The sequence below is a fragment of the Schistocerca americana genome, chromosome X, assembly GCF_021461395.2.
Source record: "Schistocerca americana isolate TAMUIC-IGC-003095 chromosome X, iqSchAmer2.1, whole genome shotgun sequence".
NCBI lineage: Eukaryota > Metazoa > Arthropoda > Insecta > Orthoptera > Acrididae > Schistocerca > Schistocerca americana.
In genome coordinates this window covers 573,011,517-573,037,504 of record NC_060130.1, presented here as the reverse complement: position 1 = coordinate 573,037,504, position 25,988 = coordinate 573,011,517, and the positions used below count along the sequence as shown (strand labels likewise).

The following is a 25,988-nucleotide window of genomic DNA, read 5'->3' as shown; positions in this document are numbered from 1 at the left end:
GGAACTGAACTACGAAAAACTTTTTTGTTGGAGAGGGATTGCTCCTGATGCCAAGACAATGGAATAATGTGAGGTTCCACATGACTGGGATGTCGTCAGACTACTTACCTGCCACCTGTGTGAAAGCTGAATCCTGGATGGGCAAGAGGCACCATATCTGTACATTTGATATATTCCATTTCGTTTGTGCACCAATCGTGGAATAGTCCTTCACCTACGTTGCAAATCGTTATGCTCTTAATTTGACTCGGCGTCATGTGAGTATTCGAAGAAACCTGCAGCCACCTGAGTAAGCTGTCTACTATGGTGGATGGTAACAGCGCATGAAAACACTCATAATTCAGTACTGTGCAACAACTGGTGAGCAGCCACACCATACAGAACACCCTCTTCGCTGTGAAAAAGGTACTACTAAACCTCCTCTGTACCTCATCTGCTCACTACACATTAATGGGAAAAAGAGATTAGCATGGGTCCGGTAAACCATTGAAAGTTTAAGCACTGCAAAAGGTAGCGTTGCGTAGTGAATTGCGATACCCATTAGTACACGCTAATGGCTGTGTAGCTCTATCCAGAGCGAACGATTGATGGACCTACTGCTCGATAATATGCATAGGTTTGTTTCGCCTGAAATACCTTGCAGGCGCGGCCTGTACCCTCAGAAAGTCAATGTACTTCTCACTTCCTTTCGAAATGTGTCATAATGTTCAGAAGAACAATTTACGAACATAAATGCTCCTACGTGGACCTGCAAGTTACCTGATGTCAGTCATATTGATCATATCTGGATCTGGGAGGTCATCAAGCTACTTATGCGTGCCTAGGGCATAGCTGCTGCAAACTCGATGAGTTGTGAGCTGCTTCCATGACGGTGAGGGCGTTACACACCACTATCTTATAGATATCCATCTCTCGTTAAATTGTTCTTGAGTGTTTTCACAGACGCAAAGCGTTATTTTTGTGCACCCATTCACATACTCCACATTATTGAGAAATGTAAGAACCGTGATAAGTTCATCGAACAAGATGTTAGTCACCGTCTTAAATGATCATAGTCGAACACTGTAGATGGGGGAGAATTGGTATCTAGCGGTCCTGTAGCCCTCCACAGCTGACGTAATTTACGGCAAGGAAGTGGTGTGTATGAATCAACCGTTTTATGAAATCAGCGCAGTGTGCTGAGTGGGCGTAAATAGGTGACAGAATGACAGAAAATATGTCTTGTTTCAACGTACCCGTGACTACGCCGTGAACGAAATTACCCGACTCGTTGCTGTATCAACTTGGATTGTCCAGAGTAGCTAAAGGGGCGGCCTGCCACTTGCAGTCAGTAACACGGTGCCGTAAAAGGATCCTTATTGAACGGCCTAAAGACTGGTGCCACGTCTTGACAATGACAGTGTTTCAAACCAGACACGAAATGCCGCTGTCAGTGAATGCAGGTCCATCCGAATCAGTTTCGGAGTCAGCACTGCAAAGGGTACTGCATGACTTTCAAAATGATGCATCACAGCAATCAGTAGTACTTTCCTTTCATGTTTTATTAAAGCAAGTCTAGTTTTCGGCTAACGACTAATCATCATCAGTGCTGGAAAATACATGAAGTACGTAGTCAGACGATAGTATAAAATGTTACATATGTGTGTTAAAGAATAATAAAATAATTGGCTCACAAGGAGAGAATCTGAAATTGTTTACATCTTCTATATTTACTGTTCAATGTGGCAGTACGTCAGACAGCAACGTAAATAATTTTACTTGTATTTTATTTTGTGTTATTCCTATGCAGATTTGAAGCTTTTTTAGTACACACCAAAACTCTGAGTGTCACATATTACGTAGTTCATACATATGGCCCAATACGGCCAACCGATGTGTTCTCCGCAAAGCCTACCTTCAATATACAGTAGTCTTGAATGGACTGTGACGGAAGCCGGAACAACAGGGGACTTACGTACGAGCATATGTACTGCAACTATGAAATAATGGTATGTAATCTAATGTATAAGTGATATAGGTAATGCCACGAATTGTAACTTTTTATACTATCACCTGACTATGTACTTCTTGTACTTTTTAACACTCAATGTCTTAAAGGAAAGGACGACTGATTCCTGTGCTCCATCATTTTGAAAGTCGTATCACAGTCGTTGAGTGCATCCACATTCCTAATGGAGGTAACTTGATGGTACTGCACGAAATTGACATTTGGATTCGAATACCTCACGTAAGACCCCTACTTACACTAGGTCATAAAACCGCACATTTTCAAAGGGACAATCAACACAGAAACCGGACAGTCACTGGCTGCACGTGTACAGTGTGCCCAGATGAGTCGCGATTTCGCCACTTTTGAAACGATTCAAGGCGTCTATGATACTGACTACCCGATGAGACGTTTAATACGGACATGTATGGATGGTGTATTTCAGACCAGATGTGTATCTGTGATGTTTTGGGGATGTTTTTCGGACAGTGACTCAGGTTTACTCATTCAGATAATCGTGAACATGAACCAGCACGTTTATTTCATCAATATTCTCGGTCACCAAGTGTTATCCGTCTTGTACATATTCATTATCAGTACGTTGTGGACACTCCGTTCTTCCAAGATGACAACAGCCGTGTTCTAAGTGATGCACACACACGATTCTAGTTTGATGAACACTCAGGCATCCTGTCGCACCTTTACTGGTACCTAATCACCCGATCATAATCTAATAGAAAAAGCCTGTGACTTTTTGGAACAGCGGGCGGAATGTAGTAAGCACCACACGTGCCATTTAGTATCTAACGGGATATTATCACAATGGGTGATTTTGGCTGAATATTACACACCTGAAGAAACTTATGAACTATCTTTCTTACCAAACTGAGGCCTTTGGAATGGCTAGAAATGGGCGCTTACAGGACTTCAGCGCGATATCTCCTGGGGATGACAAATTTTTGGACGGATATGCTTACATGGGAATTAAAATAATTAACAAAATTTTTAGTGATAGGCCGTTTCGAATACGGATATTCGAATCACTCTTTTCACTGGTTTTCGGTATCCGTACAGTTGACTGCTGGGCCTAACAATTTATTATCTCTCTGTCGAAGCAAACTTAAGATTTGTTATTCACATAAATTTCAGTAAATTTAACCCTTTATTGAGTAATGTTACTCTGAAGCAACATGAAATTTGAACACTGTTTCCTGCAAGATTTTTTAAATTTTCATTCTTGGATAGGCTATGATGCTTACATGCAACTTTTAAACTTTGTGATCCATTGATATTCTGCTATCTCTGGCGCGAAACTTCTGAATAGTGTACATGGTTGGTAGACGGCGTGTAAGGTTATGTGAGCATCGGTTATCGGAGATGCAGTTTCGTTCGAATTTATGGAGCTGTTTTATCTTATAGAACGAAAAGTGTATATCAACGGGAACACGAAGGCTTGAAGGTGAGTCATCATTCAGATATGTTAGCGAATTCATATCTGAAGGTTATAAAAATAAAGTGTGAGAAAAGTGTTGTCGCTTGTAGGCTACACTGCTATTGTATCGAGCTTTGTAGTGCGTGTGTAACGTTTGTAGTACTGTCATGAACACTCATTTACAGAGTGCTAGAGGTGGAAGCAAACACATTTTATTGATAAAATAAAAGCCTCAGCATTGTTTTACCGCCAGAAGTCCCTTGTCACTCTGATTGTTACCTATAATCGTAACGAAGGTCGAGAATATGAATCATAGACCGTTCACAATATTGGCTTACTGGATATTCCTGAATCTGATGTGGGATCTGATGAAGAACCCATGATTTTCTCAGGCACTAGCAACTATATCGTTGCGACCGAGCGAGGCGGTGAAGTAGTTAGCACGCTGAACTTGCAATCGCCAGGACGAGGATTCAAATGCGCACCTGGCTGTCCAAATCTAAGTTTTCTGTGATTTCCTAAATCGCTTCAGGCAAATGCCGGGATGATCACTTTGAAATGGCACAGTCGATTTCCTTCCCAATTTTCAAAATATTCCGAGCTTATGGACCGTCTCTAATGACCTCAATATCGACGGGACATTGAACCCTGACCTTCTTTTCTTCCTTCCACCCTGCCAAATCGTTGCAACTTCAGGCACCGGTAGTGGATCGCACAATAACAACCCAAAGACCAAACTCAGTAAGAAGAGAGGCACTGCATTCATTTGGATACAGGTAAGTGGGGTTTGAAAATATTTTTAAAGCTGACGTGTCAGACATTGCTTATGATTTTATTCCTTGTGCGGGCAAAGGAGTGATGCCAGATGTTCAGAAGCGTAAAAGCCGTTTGGAGTTGGCGGGCAGGATGTACGACAAGTCCATAAGAAGAAGGAAACAGGACCTCCTGCGCCAATGAATGATATGCCATGTGACAGTCTTGGTCACAGACCCGAGTATCGGTCAAAGAGACGATGTCGGTGTTGCCCTCAGGGGTATTCGATGTAAAATGTGGAACTGTTCTGTGCTTTTTCCAAAGAGGAATAGTTTTAAGACATTTCACACCAAATAAAGTAAAATTCAACCGTTTTTTCTATCCACAGGAACAACATTGAGGTATTTCATATCGTAGCAAGTATGCGCCTTTTATGGGCAATATTGCTCTCAAGCAACATATTGAATTTAGAAAAAAATAAATGTTTGAACAACCCAAATCAATGTAAAATTGTTCACATGACTGCATACATCTAATTTAAGTAACATACGTTTTTTTTATAGCATTTCTGTGTGTGACCAATAAGGGATTAAGGACACCTGTACTCTTCAGCGTTATCATTAACTTAAGGAAATGCTGTAGACACCTCTTTTAATTGCGAATGGGAGTAGGAAGGCAGTTAGGTTGTCTCAGTCACGTCCTTTCAGATAAATGATATACCACTTCCAGTTAGCGATATTATTATCAGAAGTAGCTGCGTAAGTTGTTTGTGAAGTAGTTGTAAAGTAGCTGCAGTGGAAGGGCTGAGCTACCTGAGGTCAACGACCGCTCCCTTGGAGTCCCGGCAGGAAACATCTCGTGTCTGGTAGCCCACCTCCGCCTCGTAAGTGTAGTAGAAGTCCAGATCTTCCTCTTTCAAGATGTCGAAGGTCGGCGATCCACGATTGTGGTTGACCGGCTGCATGCTCCAGTAGCCCGACACTCGATAGTGGCCAACTTGATGTCGATCACTATTACGACCTGCGAAAGCAGAGGAAACAAAAATCTCAGTGTATCCTTTTGATTGCACTGCACTTTTGTTTTAGGTGCCACATAAAAGCCAACATCCTAATAAATTCAATACGAGGTTTTTCAACATTTACTAGATTCATTACACTGAATAATCTAAATTCTGTTTTTGTGTTAACAAGTATTATCTTTAATATAGGTACAGAATACATTTTACAGTGGTACAGTCTGACCGAATTCGGCCAGTGAGGTGCAATAGCAGGAGGAGGTCTTGTACTTTTGTACGATTTTCACACTATTTTATCTAGCCAGCCTACTAATAGAAGTTTAATATATTTCTTACTCAACTTTTAAATGATACCATTCAATGTTTTTGTACTGCAGTCTGTTTCTGAAGTTAAAAAAATTGCTCCGAAAAGTTAAGGTTTTCCCAAATGTGAAAATATGTTCCAGGAGATAGAGAAGATCCTAAGAAGAGCGGCGCGTTCATCACAGGGCTATTTGGTAAGCGTGATAGCGTTACGGAGATGTTTAGCAAACTCAAGTGCAGACTCTGCAAGAGAGGCGCTCTGCATCGCGGTGTAGCTAGCTGTCCAGGTTTCGAGAGGGTGTGCTTCTGGATGAGGTATCGAATATATTGTTTCCCCCTACTTATACCTCCCGAGGAGAACATGAATGTAAAATTAGAGAGATTCGATCGCGCGCGGAGGCTTTCCGGTAGTCGTTCTTCCCGCGAACCATACGCGACTGGAACAGGAAGGGAGGTAATGACAGTGGCACGTAAAGTGCCCTACGCCACACACCGTTGGGTGGCTTGCGGAGTATAAATGTAGATGTAGATGTAGATACAAGACGGTCAAGTACCTAGGAACAAAAATATTCTACTGAAATTTAAAAGCGTTGTAATCGAGAATATCTCGTGAATTCCGTATTTAATAGTATATCTGTTATATTGTTACTCTACTAAACCCCAACAATCAGTAAATGGAATCAAATTAATCAGAAGTACTATCGAAAACCAGCTGCAAGTTAAGTACATTTTTAAGTTGAAGTTGTTGGAATCCTATACAAATTTCTATTTTCAAGACGGAAGAAACTGTTAAGACATTAAAAAGATGCAGTTCATTTGCTAATATCAAATGTTCCATGGTAAAAGACCTTCTGTTTCAAACTGCAAGATGTTGCATGACCGACAAAGTATGTCTCAACTGTCCACATGTGATATATTCCTAAAAATATATAGCATTTCACTCACCATGAAATTCTGTTATTCAACATGTTTCTACTGTTAAATACGATAAGCACCTAGATATGTAATATGGTCTTTATCGTATCAACTAAACTACTGAATCGAGGTTAATTGTAAGCTTAGTTCTTGCGTATTTTGAATAAAGGCACGTTTTTAAATTTAAAGCAAAAATGGAGAGGGAAGGTGTGTATTAACCGCGCAGACAAAGTTTACACTCCGCGCGGCATCTGATGGGAGCGACTGTACATGGCAAAGTCTTTTACGGTCATTCCCGGCAACTACCACGCCTAGTGTCAACTAACAGCACTCGTTGTCCTTTGTGGACCTGTCTTTTGCGTTATGTCCCACAACTCTGATCTTCCGTTTCTCCTGCGTTTGGTATCTAAGATGCACATCGGTCGTTTTTCTGAACGACACTTAGTGATTTTTTCTGCAACTGTTCGCTAAACTCAAATTTTTAGCTACTGTGTATTTCGATACTGCAATGGCAACTCTGATGTTCGAATCTCGCAGATTTCAACAGTTTTACATTCCGCGAGTAGCAAACTAGATGCAACAGAACGACTTAGAAAAATTTGAGGACATGTTTTGTAAGACATGTTTTCACCCAGGTAATTCTCGTGATGCCTGGATTTGGAGAACCTGCTTGATCTGGTTTGCGATTAGTAGGACTGGTCTAACAGAACGTAAAGAGATTTGAACGTATTCCACAACTGCTGATTTTCGTAAATGGGGGACTGGCTGAATAAATAGATAATTAATACTCTCATTCTTTTTTATCTTAGTGGGCCACTACTCGTTAATGTGAGACTGACTGAATAAATAAGTAATTAGCACTCTCATTCTTATAAACAGGTGGTGTTAACTAAAGTTATTTATGACCGGTCATCATAATATTTGTAATTAATGTTTATTAACAATTTACTATTATTTCAACATTTTCAGCATTAGTGTTGTTACAGCCCAGGGTAGCATCCACTGTGGACACTAAAAATTCGTCCAAGTTCTACCATGGCAGCTCCCGGAGGGCGAACCGCCTGTGTCAATGATCAGCAGACTGGTAGCTAGGGGGAATTGCTGAGCGAGTTGCGGCTAACACGGAAGCTATCGCAGCACGGGGAACGACCGAGTGCCCAAGTCTGTGAGCGAAGCATAATGACATCATGAAAGCCGAGAGATACCGGCGTACTAATAACAAAGCAGAGTTTCGTAAGAAGGGCTACGTGCAACGTAGCTTTAAGTATTCAGGTGTCAAGCCAGCATAAAAGAGTCTCTGAAAGGTGAAGTTGCGAAAGTCTGAAGTTGCTAGGAGAGCTAATAGAGAAGGAAACAACAGTACACGTGGTGTTATAGCCATCCCCACCATCGCAGAGTGCACTGGAAGCGCCCGTATAAATACCCCATCCTTTTTAACAAATATCTGATTGTTGAGTATTAATTGGCGACCGCCCAGTGTGTAATCTTAGCCCTTGTGTCAGTTGCAGCTAACCAGTGAGAGGGGACGCTATGGAGGTCGACCCTCAGCACGCCTACCACTCTTCGATCTTCTATGGAACCAGGGGTCCATCTGGAAGAACGCTGCTGCTGCCAGCTGCATTGCCAACTTGCGGAACAAAACTGATGAGGCGCGGAGGCCGCCATCACCCTGTAGGCCTGCTGGAGGCTTGACCTGCGTGACCTGGACGCTGTCCGTTATCCGCCTTCGAGTGATTGAGCGCCACTGCTGCTCATCCTATTCATGTGGCAGACATCTATGCTGCTGGTTCCTGTTTCCTAAATGGGGGATGAGAGCCGATCCGTGCGAGACAGTGAGTACTTCAGGTGTTCCTGGTGCGAGAATCCAGAGTGCGAATCTTCGATGTCCACGAGAACACTTTGGAGATCGCTACCCAGAGCTAGAGGCCGCCGGATTCCGCGCGTCGACAGCCGCCCGTGACGTTGCAGCCGCCACCCGACGCTTCACTGCGACGGCGACACTGCGAGTCGATCGCAAGCCGGCATTCCGCTGCTGCCGCTTGTCAATGGTGTTTTATTGGCTCTCTCAAGCGTAACTAGGACAGGAAGCCCCCCTCGCATCCCGCCTTGCTTTCTCCAAACGATTGTAAGAGTCTGGGACCAAACCCCTTTAATACTGAAGGGCATTAGTGTAAAGCTGTTTGATCCGCTTCTATGACTAATAAGATTAGCTGAACAATTAGCAGGATCATGCACTAGCCCAAACCTAATATCTTCGTAGTGTTTCGGATATTGGTGTATGAATCATTCGTATATCAGTTTCTCACAGCATGGTTGATTTCATACTGGAATCAATTCATAACTACCGGGGGTGGACGAAAATACGGAAACATAGCGAAAAGTGCATGCTTGAAGATACTTACAGATGCTTGGTAAGCGTTCAGGTTGTGCTGTTGTATCTGAACACGAACGGCACTTGTGCAATGTCCTCAATATGTTGCAAGTGTCAGTCTGTAATTGTGAGTACATTATGTCGGGGGTAAGTGAATTAGAAAGTGGAAGAATTGTTGGTGCTCGTATGGCGGGTCTTCTGTAAACAAGGGAGTGAAAGTGTTTGCTGCAGGGAAAGCTAAAGACCATCATCCGCTAATACACAAAGCAGGCGAAAGTGTGTGTTGGATGATCGTTACGGATGGTCATTGAAGAGGATTGTGACGAAAAACAAGAGGACAACAGCTGAAAAAAGTCACTGCAGGACTGAATGTCGCACTCGCGAATCCTGTCAGCACCAAAACAACACGAATGGAGCTCCAAAGCTGAGAATTACACGACGAGAAGGAATTCTGAAACCACACTTCAGGGATGCAGACACCCGTAGAGGGAGAACGTGGTGCCGAAGCAATAAACTTGGACTATGAAGCCATGAAAGAAAGTCGTTGGTCGGATGAGTCTTGCATCACACTTTTTCCAGCCTCTGACCGAGTTTACTTCCCAAGAGCGAACCATAGCGGCAGTATTAATATGATTTGGGCAATTACATCCTGGCATTCCATCGGTGCCATGGTTACTCTACAACGTCACATTACTGCAAGGATTAAGTGACTGTTTCCGCTGAACAGGTCCATCCCATGGTTCAATGTTTGTTCTCAAATGGCAATACTGTGTTCCAAGCTATTCACACACCTCGATTCGTCCAAGACTAGTTTTGTGAAAATAAGAGATATAGGATTGGTATTGCATAATAATTATGCGTAAAAATCGTTTCCAAGCACGATGGAAAAATCTGGATTCGACGTCACTGATTCAAGCTATGTACTGTAGTTACTACCCACTGAAAAATAGTGTATATTAACTGTAAAATACCAGAGAGAAATTCTAATAGAAACAGCACGTCCAGTTGAATATATATTAATATCCTCTCGTGAACTTCCGACCAGTAGATGACGTAAGAGACCAAGTGTCACTCGACAAATATTTATACAATGCCCTTAACCCCAGCAGCATTATCAGTTATCAACAACATTGAACCCCATAAGTGCTGAACGTCGAACATTTTACTTCTAACGTAGTGAGTGGTAGTCCGAGTTGCTTTAAAACACGTTAACTATGATCCGTGACCCAAGCAATATGACGACTGTAACGTCGCTTGATCCCGTTTATTTACATCTACTCGTACTCGATTTTATCGTAAACGCGGCATTTGAAGTAAATATCTACTGAATAACGTCTTGGATATACTCGGAACATTTGTAGCTGATGTAAATCGTTTCTTGTAAATATTTACATGCGGCTGGATTTGCGAAAACGTATTCGCGTGGGCAAGGTGTAGAAGTAGCAATCTGTGTGCGTGTTTTTTTTTTTTTTTTTCCTGTGGCGCACTGTTTCATAAAACTTCGTTTGAAACTCTTAATTAACTATAGAAAACCTGTTCTTTTGGTCTGAGATGTAATTCATTGTAAATAAAAATTCGGCTTTTAAAGCAGCGTCAATCGATAATCTGTTGTCTCGTGGAGTAATAACAAAACAGATCATCACGTTCTGCATTGCTGCAGATTTTATAACAATAGCAGCACACTTTCCAACAAATTTGCGACATAGCAGTAACATGCGCCATACATGCGATTGTTCGCCTGAACGTGGCCTGCCAGCAACAGTGACTATCTCCGACTTCATCTGTAGATGAATGTATGGTCCATAGCTAAAAATCATTACATGAATTAACATTTGACTTCATTCATAAATTATGAATGCGCAATTATTTTATCGAGGAAACGCTCAGGCTCAAAACATTATGAAGTTCATTTACTGAATTGTACAGTTTCTTAAATTTATATGAGGAAAAACTATATTTTCCTACAAATTATAACGTACTGCGAATAGTTACTATAGTTTTTCGTTGTTAGCTGACCGTATAATATGCACTGAGGTTCGTGACAATTGAAACACCCTGAAAGAATGTCCCTAATGTATTCAAACTGGAATGATATTTGGCACTGTGAACCAGCAATAAGTAATTACTGTTGCATATGTATAGACTCGGCAGCGTGCTCTACTACATGCATAAAAACTGTTGTGGCAAGATTTGTAAAATGAAGAGCGACGGCTCCGCATGGTTGTTATGGACGAAACTGCTTCAAGTTTATGACGAGGTAGAACTGACTGTATAGAGTAGTTTACGCCGCCTGATACTGGTTTTATGTGTGACACAAAGACCTCAGAGTACAGTACGCGCGTAGACGCTGTCGATAGCGAACTGTCTGGAAAAATGTAATGGTTTCAAATAGGTTCCGCTCAGATTTCTCCAACGGCGATGGCCGCATACGTGTTAGAAGCTACCATTATGACACGAAGTTGGAGTCTGCCCTAAACCCGCGTTACACGAGCGACTTTCTGGTCACAGTCGACTGCTCGATGTGCGTGCGCCTTTCGTGCTTCGGTATAAATCAGCAACCAGGCGCGTCGCGAATATTTATATGACGTTAATGATTTATAGACGGAACCCAGTGTCGAGTTCTAAATTTACAAATACGCTACACACTAAGCATGCACAGAAATAGTGGACTCTGGCAGCGTCTGTTATCATCGGAAGTTAACTTATTCTGTTAGAGCTTACTCGTATTATAGAAATAGATTTTAAACTTTCGTGTCGTCTTAATCTTTGTTGTGTTGTTTATTTTGTTTTGTGTCACGTTGAAGAGGTTGCACGAGACATGGTATTATTCGTAGTAGTATTTTCATACAAGTGAGACGAAATATCTAAAAGCAGAAAGATATTTTGGTTTTACAGAAAAAAGTCTACACTGTTGATGAACTAAGAATTTAAATATATAAACGTAGTATAATGAATATTATTTCAAAAGCAAAAAACTCAGAATTATTTGAAGAGAAAAATATTTTTGATGTTATTTGGCACTCAGTTTTAACGAGAAATAAATTATAATGTGAAACGGCGCTGTTTGCTGCTTTCTAGATATTGTTTGATGCGTTTACAAATATATATACATAAATGGATGTGCTCTGAACTGTTTGAATCACACTTTTCCTATTCTTTCAGTTCTCAGGAGTGTAGAGAATTTTCCACACGAATTTTGACAGGAACATCCACCATGAATTTTGCTTTGGACATTAATAAGCTCTATTGTCATTGATTGTTCCTACATTTTGTTACTAAATTTCGATTTTTCGTAAAAAAGACAGTCCCTCATAACCTCACTTTCACCGTTAGAGTGCCAAGCTGAACAGCAGACAGCGCTCGCGACACACGCAGTTTTGAGGCTCGCGTGTAAACGAAAATGACCAATCGAGACAGACTAAACTCAGTACACGAACAAAACTCTAGGGACGCTGCTATAGACTCACATGTCCTGAGAGCTCAATTGAGACAAGAAAGTCGTTCGTAATAAAATGAGGTTTTATTCAGCAGCGTAGTGTGCACATAACAGTCTTGTTGGTCCTATGTGATACTGAATACAGTATACTATCTCAGTTTCTAGGGATTGAGGACAATCTGAGTAGCAACTGATACATCAGTGAAGTGTCAGAATACGAGAAACTTCACCTGCTTTAGGTATATAAAAATGGTTCAAATTGCTCTGAGCACTATGGGACTTAACTTCTGAGGTCATCAGACCCCTAGAACTTAGAACTACTTAAACCTAACTAACCTAAGGACATCACACACATCCATGCCCGAGGCAGGATTCGAACCTGCGACCGTAGCGGTCGCGCGGTTCCAGAATGTAGCGCCTAGAACCGCTCGGCCACCCCGGCCGGCTTATGTATATACTCATTCCAATCTTCACCAGGGCAACACACAATCACACGTGAGGTGGAACTTTCAATCATTTTTTGAAGAAAAATATATATTATTGCTCCCCTGCGCCGTACTTCCAACTGACACGTCACCCATCGAACACGTCTCGCAAATGGTTGATCAACGACCATTGTCGATGTTTAGTGGATCCGCATGCATATATCGTCGGAGAAAATTCCTCAGGAGCACAGCCAGGCTCTCGCTGTATCTATGTGACGATGTGCGGAATTCTTACTGTAGGACGTGGGAGTTACACCATTTTGTAGAACCGAAGTCAGTAATCTGCTAGAGTTCAGTAATATGGTCAGTTTGTGCATTGGCCTTTACTAAGTCTGTATTATAAACTTCCATTTAGTAGCAAGTATCCTTATTGGTGCTACGGTTTTCACATATGTTAGTGTGATTGAATGTCAACAGCTGTAAAACTGTTTTGGAAAATCAACTGCAGTGGAAGATACGTTGATTGTGCACAGTTCGATAAACGAGTGGAGTTAAAGATGCATTAACTTTCGAGCGCCCACTCTTCAACTAACACATATTATACCCTTCTGGAATGATCACACTGTAGGTAAAAAATTAGCCTTTAACGATATTAGGAAAGTCTTAAGTCAGTTTACCGCAGTACCAAAAGCAGGATTACTGCCGAGAAAAAATTCGAGGTACCAGTTTACAGTTCGATCTCCATCGGTAGAAAGTGGCAGCATATTCGTAGAGCAAGAACTGCAATTCATACCTACAGAATACCAGTTTGGTGTTTTTCATTCTACAGCGAGTAACTGGGATGAGTCTTACATCGCGGTACCACGCTCGTGTTGATGAATAAACATGTAACAGTGTATTACCAAGTCAGATAGTAGTGGCTTGGTCGAAGTGCAGATATTCGGAAGCTTCCCCATATGCATTTATTTGCAAAGAAATTACCTCATGAAAATGAAATATTATTGCCGTTGTTTGCTCGACTGTTTATCGTGAGTTTTCGTTTTGCCGCCTGCTCTGACAGTAAGACATATTTTTTATCATGCTAGCTGTGGTGATACTTCAAAGGACACAAAGGTTCTTCTTCTCGTAAATATAAAATAATGGAGATAACTTGTGAAAACCCAATAAACAGATTTATCGTCGTACTGTAATACTCGGTATCAATAAAACTTGTTGTGAGTTTATTGTCCGGTGTGAATAACCTTGTTTTCTGGTTACTGACAATTTGTCTTCGGTGTATCTGTTTGTGATTGATTTCCATCTGCAGTCATTATTTCAGTTAAATACGGAACTGCATTTCACTGTTCCTCGAACGCAGTACTCAGTAGTATTTAGAAGATAACTACGCTTGTGGTTATTTACGCTGATAAAAGTCTTACAGCAGCTATTCCCTCGGTTTCTGTTTGCATTAGTCGCAAATTCTTTATTGATTTTTCTGTGAGTCATATTATTTTGTGAAAAGGAATGTATGGTCTACAAGTTAAACGTCAATAACGAAGTCTTTACAGCTGATTTGTCATATTATGTGCTTGAAACTCATCGAAAACTACCACGCGACTGCTACGGTCGCAGGTTCGAATCCTGCCTCGGGCATGGATGTGTGTGATGTCCTTAGGTTCGTTAGGTTTAAGTAGTTCTAAGTTCTAGGGGACTGATGACCACAGCTGTTAAGTCCCATAGTGCTCAGAGCCATTTGAACCATTTGAACCATCGAAAACTTATCTGTTTGAGAACTATCAAGAAGTTTTTCTTACGGCTCAGCTGCTACCGCCATTACGATGTTGATCTTAGTAAAGGTCACAGCATTGTGTAAGGATATAGACAACGTAACAAATGCGTTAGTTTAAGAACCATACAGAATTCATAATTATTGTTAGCATATGGCATTCAGTTTCTTTATTCGAAACAAAACTAAAATACACCAGTGAGCAAACCCGAAAAGTGTATTTGCAACACATCCTTTGGGAAAGCCTGAGAAATCACATATAGTATTAAATACATTCCTGTAATATTTTTCTTGTTGTGGCAGAGACAGGCATTAAAATGAGCAAACCAGGAGCAAGGATATGAGACCTTAGTTTTCGACGTATACAATGTTCAAATAACTTACGGGACTGCAGCCGGGTGATGTCGTCGGCAACCGCCGATATTTCTACAGGAGCACACCCTGCCATTTTCAACGCAAAATTGCAGCAAGTAAGCGCTTTGCATGCGAATTTATAGGCTTAATTTTCAGAGGAAATCTGTAAAGGCAACACACACACACACACACACACATATATATATATATATATATATATATATATATATATATATATATATATATATATATAAGCGCTAGCGCCATCACAATACAAAGATGACCGACATCAGAAGTTACCGATGGTGAAATTAATAATCAAGGGGTGAGGTAGCATAAACACGGTCCCTATGTTTTTTTGAGAAGTGAGCAAGTAGGAGTTCATACAAAACTTAAACAAAAACTAACATCCCTGTTCATAAGGTTACTTACTAATTTAATTTTAACATCTTCATTAATAACACTGTCCCAACAGCTGCAAATGTATGCCAGAATCTCCATGTTGTTATTTTCCATATGATGATCGGTGCCAAGACAGTGTTCTGCAATAGCGGATATGCAATACCGTTTTTTTTTTCAAAGTCCTGGTAGTCTGACCAGTATATGACATGTCAAAACGATAAGAAATGCAGTACACGTCCTCCTTACGCCAATCAAAATCATCCTTTACGGATCCTAAAAGTATGCTGATCTTGGACAGCGGTCGAAAAACACACTTGACATCACATTTTCGCCCAGTAAGACCAATCCTGTTGGAAATGCTCCCTGTGTGACAATTTGAGCGACTTCTTAGAACACCTTAAAACAGCTGTGTTCCCTTGCTTAATGTGTTGGTCAGGAGGAAGGTGGATGGTACGTTGGGACAAGCCTTTTACAGGAAGCGTACTCATACCGACTTGTATCAGCAGGCTCATAATTGTCACCATCCGGTTCAACATAAAGGAGTACTTCTTACCTTGGTTCACAGGACCCCTGTCATCTCGGACCATGAGGGATTGTCAGCTGAGTTAGCCCATCTCGAAGTCACCTTCCAACAGAATGGTTATAGTGAAAGACTATCGTCCAACTGTGCACCGGGTGAGTGAGGGTAATATCGAAGTGGCACCAAAGTCTACCGCCTTTTTACCTTACTTAGGGAGCATTTCGAACAGGATTGGTCACATTTTGCGGAAATATAATTTGAAATGTGTTTTTCGACCACCATCTAAGATCACGATCTTTTTAGTTTCCGTAAAGGTTGATTCTGGTTCGCGTGAGGCGGATGTCTTCCGTATTCCTTGCTGTTGTGGCGTGTCTTATATTGGTCAAACTATCAGGACTGTGGAGGAACGGTCTACTGAGCATAAACGGCACACATGTATAGAACAGCCGAGCCAATCCGCCATTGCAGAACACTTTCTTGGCACCGGTCATACTATACAATATAACAACATGGATATTCTGGCATGCACTTCCAGCTATTGGGATAGTCTTATTAAGGAATCTAATGAAATCAAATTAACAAGTAGCCTTATGAACGTGGATTTGTGGTTATTTACGCTGATAAAAGTCTTACAGCAGCTATTCCCTCGGTTTCTGTTTGCATTAGTCGCAAATTACCTCATCCATTGGCTACTAATTTCACTATCGATAGCCTCTGAAGTCAGTCACCTTGGATTTGTGATGGCGCTAGTGCTTACAGTGTGTGTGTGTGTGTGTGTGTGTGTTATCTTTCCGGATTTTCTCTGAAATCGAGGCCTTAAATTCGCTTACACAGCTCTTACTTGCTGCAATTTTGAGCTGAAAATGGCACGGAGTGCTCTGGAAAACACAGACTTGCATTAACAGGCAGGTGCATTAGAGAGGACAGATCTCCATCCAGCACGGCAGTATCCATCCTACATCTTAGTACTACTACAATAGTGTCTCCTATTTCTGCTAAAGCAGGGGAGAATGTTTTGATGTTTAAAGAAAGTTTTTTGACAACCGTAAAGTTGGGATATTGTCTGGAGGAGAAATTGTTGCATATGATGAAGTTACCGTCGGTGGGAGGTACAAAAGCATACGTGATGTATCACGAAAAATTGAGGAATGCTCAGATATTTGAAGTTCTTAGGACAGGCTTATTACAGCGATATAGGAGGAAGAATAGCTATAGATATTAGCGGGAGTGGTTAAATAGTTTATCATAAAGAAACAGGGTAAATCCGTTGAGAGGTTCCTGGTCTCTCATTACATATGAGTTGACAAAAGGTGATAGTAACGGTAAGTATGGGAGGCGTGCCAGAGATAAATCCCTGCAGTAGCGCTATCCTCTGTGTCCTCGGTGGCTCACATGGATAGAGCGTCTGCCATGTAAGCAGGAGATACCGGGTTCGAGTCCCGGTCGGTACACACATTTTCATCTGTCCCCGTTGACGTATATCAACGCCTGTAAGCAGCTAAGGGTGTTCATTTCATTGCAAGTAACGGTAAGGTCCTTCTGCAAGAAGTAGAAAAGAGAGTATTTTTGTAAGGTTGCCACCCGAAGTATCGAGATAGGTACGGACAGTTTCCTAAAGACTTAGCTGGAATCGTAGGAACTGTAACAGCACTGGAGGAGATATACACAGAGACCTTCAACATGTCGGCTCGCAGCCGTGCTAGCGTGCGGAGCTGCTCCGCGCGCCGTGTGACGCTCCGCTCTTGGCGGTGTTTACTTCCGCGTCGCGGTGTTTGTATCTATCGAGTCCAGTACTAACGTACACCATGGCGCACTCGTACCGCCGTGCAACGATCAAAGTAACGTTTCAGGCCGAACATCCACGACCCAGAGCTTTCGAAGTCGAACAGTTCATACGTGAGGATCTACGTTTGAACCCCCAGGACGTAATCGGCATACATTTTTCCATCACTGGAAGTGTTGTCTACATCAAGATGTCGACGGAGGAAATTTGCAATGACATAATTCACCGTCATGCCACCGGACTAAAATTTAAACATTCTGATGGACATATGGGTGCTGTGACAGTCGCCCATGCCGGATTCGGTCTCCGGACATTGCGGGTGTTTGAACTCCCGTTCGAGGTGCCTCAGGATGTGGTCATTGCCGCTTTCCAACCATATGGCACCGTCTTGGGTCACGTCGCGGAGAAGTGGCAAACATTTACGACCTACCCCGTATTAAATGGCGTCAGGCAAATAAAAATTGAGCTGACGAAACATGTCCCATCGTACCTGCAGATTGGCGGTGTGAGGGCCATCGTCATGTATGATGGACAGCCACGAACGTGCGCAGGATGTGGCCAGGAGGGACATGTACGTTCCGAATGCTTACACCGCCGTTTAATACAGACGCCGTTACGTGAAGAGACCCAGGCTTCGACGGTCACGTCCTTACCCATCACCTACGCCAAGGTTGCACAGGACCTCGTCGTACCAATCTCGATTGCGCCAGCAGCATCGTCAACGCCACCCGCCGCAGCACAACGCGCCGAGGACACAAGCACGGCGTCACCTCCAGTGCTCGCTTCAGGACCGTCCGGTCTGCAGACCGAAACCGATGTTCCTGTTGGAACCATGGACGTCGACCTCGGTGTCGTGCCGACGTCTGCCTTTGTCCAGACGGGTTCGGCGTCAGACGACGGGCGACCACTTTCTGATTCAGAAGGCCACATCAGAAAACAGCGGTCGCCTCGCAAACACAGGAAACGACGACGAACGCCTTCCGATGACGCCCTTTCTCAGACGGCCCCACGAGATGTCGACCTGATGTCTGACGGTGATCTCCCACATTGCGTCCAGTCACGCGATGTGGCAGCAACAGGAGCCCCTCCTGTGACGCCTACTCTCCCAGCCAGGGACGTGTCCTCGCCGTTGTCAACGAATGATGACGGCGGTCCCCCTGCCACTCATGTTGCGGAATCCACAACACCCGTTCCGGAAGTACGTGACCGTCACATGTCCACGTCGTCAGCTTCCTGGGCCGATGACGTTGAAGAAGTAGCGGAACAGACTGCCAGCGTGTCTGCACAGGAGTCCACCTCGGCGACACTGGGGCTGGCGCCCCGCCAGTAATTATCACCACTGCGGGACCACCGGCGGGTCTCCACCTGCCGGCTACTTCTACCACACGTTCTGCACATACTGAGGATGGCCGCACGCAGCAATATCGTATCGCCACGATGAATCTTGCCACCATTCGTGCCCCCCATAAACTGGCCATGTTCAGAGACACTATTTACTCTGCGGATGTGGATATAGCACTCTTACAAGAGGTGTTTGTGGCTGACTTCCTAGTTCCCACCGGATACAACGCCCATGTTTCCCCCGCATCCTATACCGGTAGCGGCGTCGCCATCCTGCTACGCGACGGCCTCCCTGCAGAGGACGTCATCTACCTCCCCACTGCGCGAGGTATGGCCCTCACACTGTTCGGCGTGCGTATTATTAATATCTACGCTCCGTCCGGCACTGGCCGCCGTCATGACCGACAAACATTTTTTGCCGAAAGCGTCACACCCCTCTTTACCGGTCCGCAGGACGATTTGGTGCTCGGTGGGGATTTTAACTCGACACAAGAGCCCGCGGACCAACTCCCGCGACATTCCCCTTGTGCATCTCTCTCAGTGGTCATCGACCGTCTCCGACGTGTTGACACATGGAAGAAGCTCCACGGAATTCAACCGGGCTATACATTCTACACCTCTCACTCGTCAAGCCGCATAGATCGCATCTACGTTACCCGCTCCCTTGCTGATGGCACACGTCATGCGGAAGTCTGGCCCTTGGCCTTTTCAGACCATTATGCATACCTCTGTGACGTCACTCTCGCCCGACAGCAAGTGTGGCATAGTCGTGGTCTGTGGAAACTCAATGTCGCTCACCTGACCTCCTCAGACTGTCGCCGTATGGTCGAAGAAGCGTGGGCACGCTGCCACCATCGTCGAGAAGCCTATGACTCCACCTTATCATGGTGGCTCGCCTGTGCAAAGCCGACCCTCAGGAAGACTCTGATGAGTTTTGGGAAGGAATTAAAGGCGTGGCAAACTAATACCCTGCACTTCTACTACACCATTCTACGTGACTGTGCGACGATGCCTTTCTCGCCAGCCTGGCAGTCGATGGTCCATCGCACGAAGGCGCAGATCTCCTTGATCATGCGGCGTAACTTGGAAGGCACTGTAGTCCGTTCTCGAGCTTCTAATCGAATCCCTCAAGAACGTCCGTCGATGTACCACCTCCTTCAGGAAAGACAACGACGACGACGAGCTCTGATCCAAGTCCTCACTGATGTGGAAGGGCGCCGGCACGACACCCAACAAAGCATCGGTCGTGCTCTCCATGCTCATTTTGCCGGGCTATACGCAGCCGTACCGCATTCTGCAGCACTGATCACAGAAGTCGCTCAGCTCACTACGAACACTCTTCCGGAGGATGCTGTGCATGACCTCCAAGACGACGTAACCACAGATGAAGTGGTAGATGCTATCAAGGCGGGTTCCGATAACAGATCTCCAGGACCTGACGGTATACCCATCGAATTTTATAAAAGTTTTCAGTATTTGTTGGCTTCCACGTGGACGGCAATCGCACAAGAGCTGATGTCACCGAGGACTGTGGTCCCGAGCGCCTTTCTAGAAGGAATTATTATCCCCGTACATAAACCGCGCGGGTTATCGAGGGTCCAGGACTATCGACCAATTACTTTGCTCAACAGCGACATGAAAATATTCACACGGCTACTGGCATCGCGACTCAAGAAGGTCGCACGTTACGTCACATCCTGCGACCAGACTTCCCTAGGAGGCGACAACAACATCCGTACGGCCCTTTGCCGTTACAGAGACATGATAGCATTAGCGCATCATCAGCGTCTCCCTGGCGCCTTGGCTTCACTGGACTTTAGCCAGGCTTTCGACCGTGTTGACCACTTCTATTTACGGACAGTTCTTCAGCATATGGGTTTTCCTGGCGGTTTTGTAACAGTGGTTATGCGCCTGTTGAGTAGTGCAACCTCTAAAATCATGTACAATGGTCGTCTTACACCGTCCCTGGTCATCGCACGATCTGTACGGCAAGGATGCCCTCTTTCCACGATTTTGTATGCTTTCGCCTTGGAACCCCTGCTCCAGGGCATGCGCCAACGTTTGGAAGGCATGGCTGTGCAAGGCCACCGTTTTTGTTGTACAGCCTACGCAGGCGACATAGTACTATATCTGCGCAGTGAAGATGAAGTACGAGCAGCACTGACATGGGTGGCGACTTACGGCGAAGCGTCGGGGAGCTGCCTCAACGTGTCAAAATCCAAGGTCCTGCTCATTGGTGAGGGCTTGCCGGAGAGATGCGCTGCCCCCCTTAGTGTCGCCGCCACCATACGGTGTCTTGGGCTTGATTTCACAGCAGACCTGCGCCGCTCAGCGGCTATCAATGGTAGACGCTTGCTACAGACAATCAGAGAAAATCTCGCAGATCACCGGCTACGAGCTCTCGACGTTATCCAACGTGCGCAATACGTGAACATGTATCATGCTACCCGTATACCACACGTGGCTCAAGTACTACCAGTCCCAAATCTCCTGGCGCGACGACTGTTGATGGCTTTCGGCTCCTTCGTCAGCTCGGGGATGTTATTCAAGGTGCAGTATGAATCCCTTGCACTGCCACGAGATCGTGGCGGGGTGGGACTCATCCAAGTGCCGACTCGTGTCAAGGCACTATACGTCAGCTCCCAACTCAAACTTTGGCATCGTTGCCCGCAGAGCCTTACTAGCCTCCTGCTTCACAACTTTGCACCGGCCTCCTTGTCCGCCCCAGTACTGATATCGACCATTCCAACCCCCTTTTATTACAAGCAACGATTTTTCCTGGAGTTCAGCTATATCTACCGGTCCTTACCACTTCCACGTTTGTACCTCACGAAAACAGTCTCCGAATTGTTACAACAGTGCCGCCCGTCCAACCCCATCGAACGTAAGTATCCACAGTACGTGTGGCGACACATATGGAAGGCGATCCATGCGCGTTTTCTCGAATCAGACGTTCAATCAGCGTGGTACATCACCGTGAATGGCAAACAAGTTAACCGAGATCGTCTGTACCGCATCCATCTCGCCGATTCATCCGTCTGCACCCACTGTGGCGTGGATGACACGGATGCCCACCGGTTCCACTGTGGCACAGCGCTAGACGTCTGGACACTTGCGCGGCGAATTTTGGCGTTTCTTACTCGCCAGACACCGGCTCAGATCGACGTCCACATGCTTTTGTACACCGATAAGACTTTCTACCCCTCCGCCAAAACTAACTCTGTGAATTGGATCTGTGGCCACACGATCCGCTATCTTTTTACTTCAGGCGACAAGTCTACGATAGGATATTGGACTTATCTCAACGAACGTCACTGCGTCCTGATACGCAACCCACGCTATAAACAATATTTTTCTAATTTCTTACGGAGCACTTTCGATGACCCTGAGAAGCTGAAAACTGTATAAAACGAACCGAACTGAATAGATCTGCTATCCAGAACTCACGCCTACGCCATGAGAAGACACGTTTGAACGAGCTGGCATGCTGTAGGCGGATACACTTCAGGAGCTCCTGTAAGAACTAGACTTTAACTACAAGTCGCATGACGACTTAAAAAGCTTTTCCTTATTTCTTCCTCATAGTTTGTTCTTAAAGGAAAAAGAAATTTGATTTTGGCTTTGAGGAAAAAAAAAATTTTTTTTTTGTTCCAAAGGATTGCTTCTTCGCCAACAAGACGAAGGAGACTCATTTTTGTTTACTGGAAGGAGAAACCAGTATAATCGGAGTCTTTGTTTTCATTCAAAAAAAAAAAAAAAAAAAAAAAACTTTTCCTTATTTATTCCTCACAATTTGTTCTTAAAGGAAAAAGAAATTTGATTTTGGCTTTGAGAAACTTTTTTTGTTCCAAAAAAAAAAAAAAAAAAAGATGGATAGAGCGTCTCCCATGTAAGCAGGAGATCCCGGGTTCGAGTCCCGGTCGGTACACACATTTTCATCTGTCCCCGTTGACGTATATCAACGCCTGTAAGCAGCTAAGGGTGTTCATTTCATTGCAAGTAACGGTAAGGTCCTTCTGCAAGAAGTAGAAAAGAGAGTATTTTTGTAAGGTTGCCACCCGAAGTATCGAGATAGGTACGGACAGTTTCCTAAAGACTTAGCTGGAATCGTAGGAACGGTAACAGCACTGGAGGAGATATACACAGAGACCTTCAACATCTACATCTTCATCTACAGCTACATACGTATTACGCTATCACCGTTTGTGCATGGCGGAGGGTACCATGTTCCACTACCGGTAATATCCTTTCCTGTTCCACTCGAAGATACAGCGAGGAAAAGAGGGCCTTCGTACGTTCTCTAATTTCTCTCATCTAATCTTCGCGGTCCTTAGCGAAATATAGGTAGCAACAGAAATGGTTTGCAGCCAGCCTCAAATGACGGTTTTCTGAATTTCCGCAATAATATCTTGCGAAAAGAGCGACGTCTCCCAACTGGAATTCCCATTTGAGTTCACGAGGCATTTCCTTACACTTGCTTGCTGATCAGATGTACCCGTAACAAATCTAACAGGACGCCCCTGAATTGCTTGGATGTTTTCCTTTAATTCGACGTGATGGGGGTTCCCAAACACTCGAGCAGTACTCAATAATGGGACGTACTATCGTTTTATACGTCGTCTGCTACACTGTCCCAAAATTCTCCCTCCAAAAAGAAGTCAAGCGATCGTCTTCCCGACAATCAATGTGACGTGATCTTAATCCGTGATAAAAGGGTCCGCAACGTCAAATTTTACCCAATAAATTTAAGATCAACTAAAACGTGTTTAGAGGCAGAATTTTGCTTCATTGACTTAGTGGATAGAAGGGAACGTAAATTTTCATTGGCCGTAGTTGCGTACGTGCCTGTGGCAGGTTTCAACCTCATAGGAAAGGGGTGATTAAGCCAACTGTGATACCAATTCTATGGCGCTGATGTAGTGATGTGCATTCTCAGGGATCGGATATATTCAGTATTTGGGTAGGGTACAGCGTTTCCGGGATGCCTGGAAGTTTTATCTAGTATAGGCCATCGTTTCTGTGCCGGCTTGTGTTTAGTTTTCCTATTTGAAAGTCACGCTAAAACTGATATTTGACAGCGTATAATGGAACTCTATGGGACATCGTTTTACCTAGGGGAAACTGTTGTCACTGCCACAAGGTTCATTTCCCACAAAAATGGAACCAATTACACAGCTTAGAAGCCACTATGGATTAATCCGCCTGCTAAATTACTGCAAGGTACCGGTAAGCTAATATGGGTGAGCGTAGGAACTGATTTGCAGGGAAATAATTTATGTGTGGCTGAGCCACTAAGATGGGGAGCAGGTGATGTCCATTATATAAACTGAGAAAGGGTGGGGGAGAAAGGAAAGGAAAGGAACTATTGATGTCAGCTGTATCGGGAGTTTATGCAGAAACAGCGGCGACAAGAGCAAATGTGTGCTTACTAGGCAGATGCATTAACCACTGCGCCACCTGGATACAGTGTTCGTCGCAATTGCGCGGACTGTCTCGATACGCCCCTCGCCCGACCCAAATTCCCACCTAGCACCACCTACCCGCAGTCTCCATCCATGTCCTCCATGCTCGCTACTTTGAGATTACGGCAGGAGGTCGGACGTAATTGTGCATCTCTGCAGTGGTGGATTCATTGTCCATCGAGGCAAATCAATTATATGAATGGATGGTGCCTGTTCTTTAGGACACAACGCATGCATGTACGAAGAAACAGACGTCAGGCATTAATATAACTGATTCACCTCGATAGGCAATGAATCCACTAACTTCAGTGCGACTACGAAGTCACGTCCGAGCTCTGAGGGGATCTCAAAGTAGCGAGCATGGACGAAATGGATGGGGACTGTAGATAGCTGGCGCTAGGTGGGAATGTGTGTTGGCCGAGGGGCGTACTGCACAAGTACGATAACCACTGTGTCCCGGGGGGGGGGGGGGGCGCAGTGGTTAATGCAGGAGATACTGGGTTCAATTCAAGTCGGGCACACATTTTCACTCGTAGCCCCTGATTCCACATAAAGTCCCGATGCGGCTGACATGAATACTCACTTTCCGTTCCTTTCTCTTATATCCACCTTCAATTTGCATAAAATATATCACAGCTGCGGATTCCGCGTGGTGTCTGTTCTTTTAGGGATGTCCGAAAGAACAAACATCACGCATTCATGTAATAGGCGGTGTCCATTGGGATAGATAATTTTGGGACTGAAGACAAGGACTTGTTTAAAGAATTGCTGGTCATCACAGTGGATATTGCTAGTTCTGCAGGGTTGGCAGGAGAGCTTCTGTAATGTTTGGAAGGTAGGAGACGAGATACTGACAGAAGTATAACTGTGAGGACGGGGCTTGAGTCGTCCTTGGGTAGCTCAGTTGGTAGGGTACTTGCCCGCGAAAGGCAAAGGTCCCGAGTTCCAGTCTCGGTCCGGCACGCAGTTTTAATCTAATAGTGGATCACATAGCATTAAAGTGGCTATTATCGTTGAAAGATCTATCAAGCAGATTAATATGTTGGGCATTGAAACAGTGAGTTTGATTTTGAAGTAATCCATCGATCTGGTAAGAATCACCTCGCATCTGTGACAATAACGAGTCGTCGAACTGATTAGCCGCATATCGAAGGGGCTCCTTAACAGCAAGAAATTCGACAGTGAAGTAAGATTGCAGAAGTTGTGGATGTACCAGTCTCTGTACAGCATGTTATGAAATAAACAAAAGACACTATTTGCACTCTTTGACAAACTTATTTACAGTTACCGCACTGACTGTAACTATTACCATGGCGACTAGAAGAGAAAGTGTGCTCACTCCCCTAGTTCACCGGTTCTTCTGCGACGCTCTTGTGACGCACGGAATCACACGTTACTACGGTAAACGCAGCTCACGAAGTCATTCATTCATTCATTCATGAAATTTATGGAATGAAATGAAAAGTGCATGGATTTAATTAACTTACCACGGAGAACATCAGTTGTCAGCTAGTTTAGATGGTTTCCGGGCAGTCTTGAAAGATTGTGCAGACTTCAGCTTCTCTCAAATTTTTTAATGCCCTTGAAAAAACGGTATTTCATATGATGAAGAATCAGCTTAGGAACGATATCCATCATATGATCTTCGCAGCGTCCAATTTTGGATATTTCTACACTAATGCGATCCAAACTATGTAGACTTCCATAAAACATGTCGCCTCATA

General features: G+C 44.1%; 1 protein-coding gene across 1 annotated transcript in view; it reads right to left on the bottom strand.

The window, feature by feature from the left end:
• The window catches only part of LOC124555261 (thrombospondin type-1 domain-containing protein 7A-like), a 1,197,505-nt gene that overhangs the window by 555,316 nt on the left and 616,201 nt on the right, over positions 1-25,988 (bottom strand). The window contains exon 7 of the mRNA XM_047129129.1: positions 4,985-5,192. Coding sequence (XP_046985085.1) covers positions 4,985-5,192 — 208 coding nt within the window. The remainder of the gene's footprint in view (positions 1-4,984; positions 5,193-25,988) is intronic.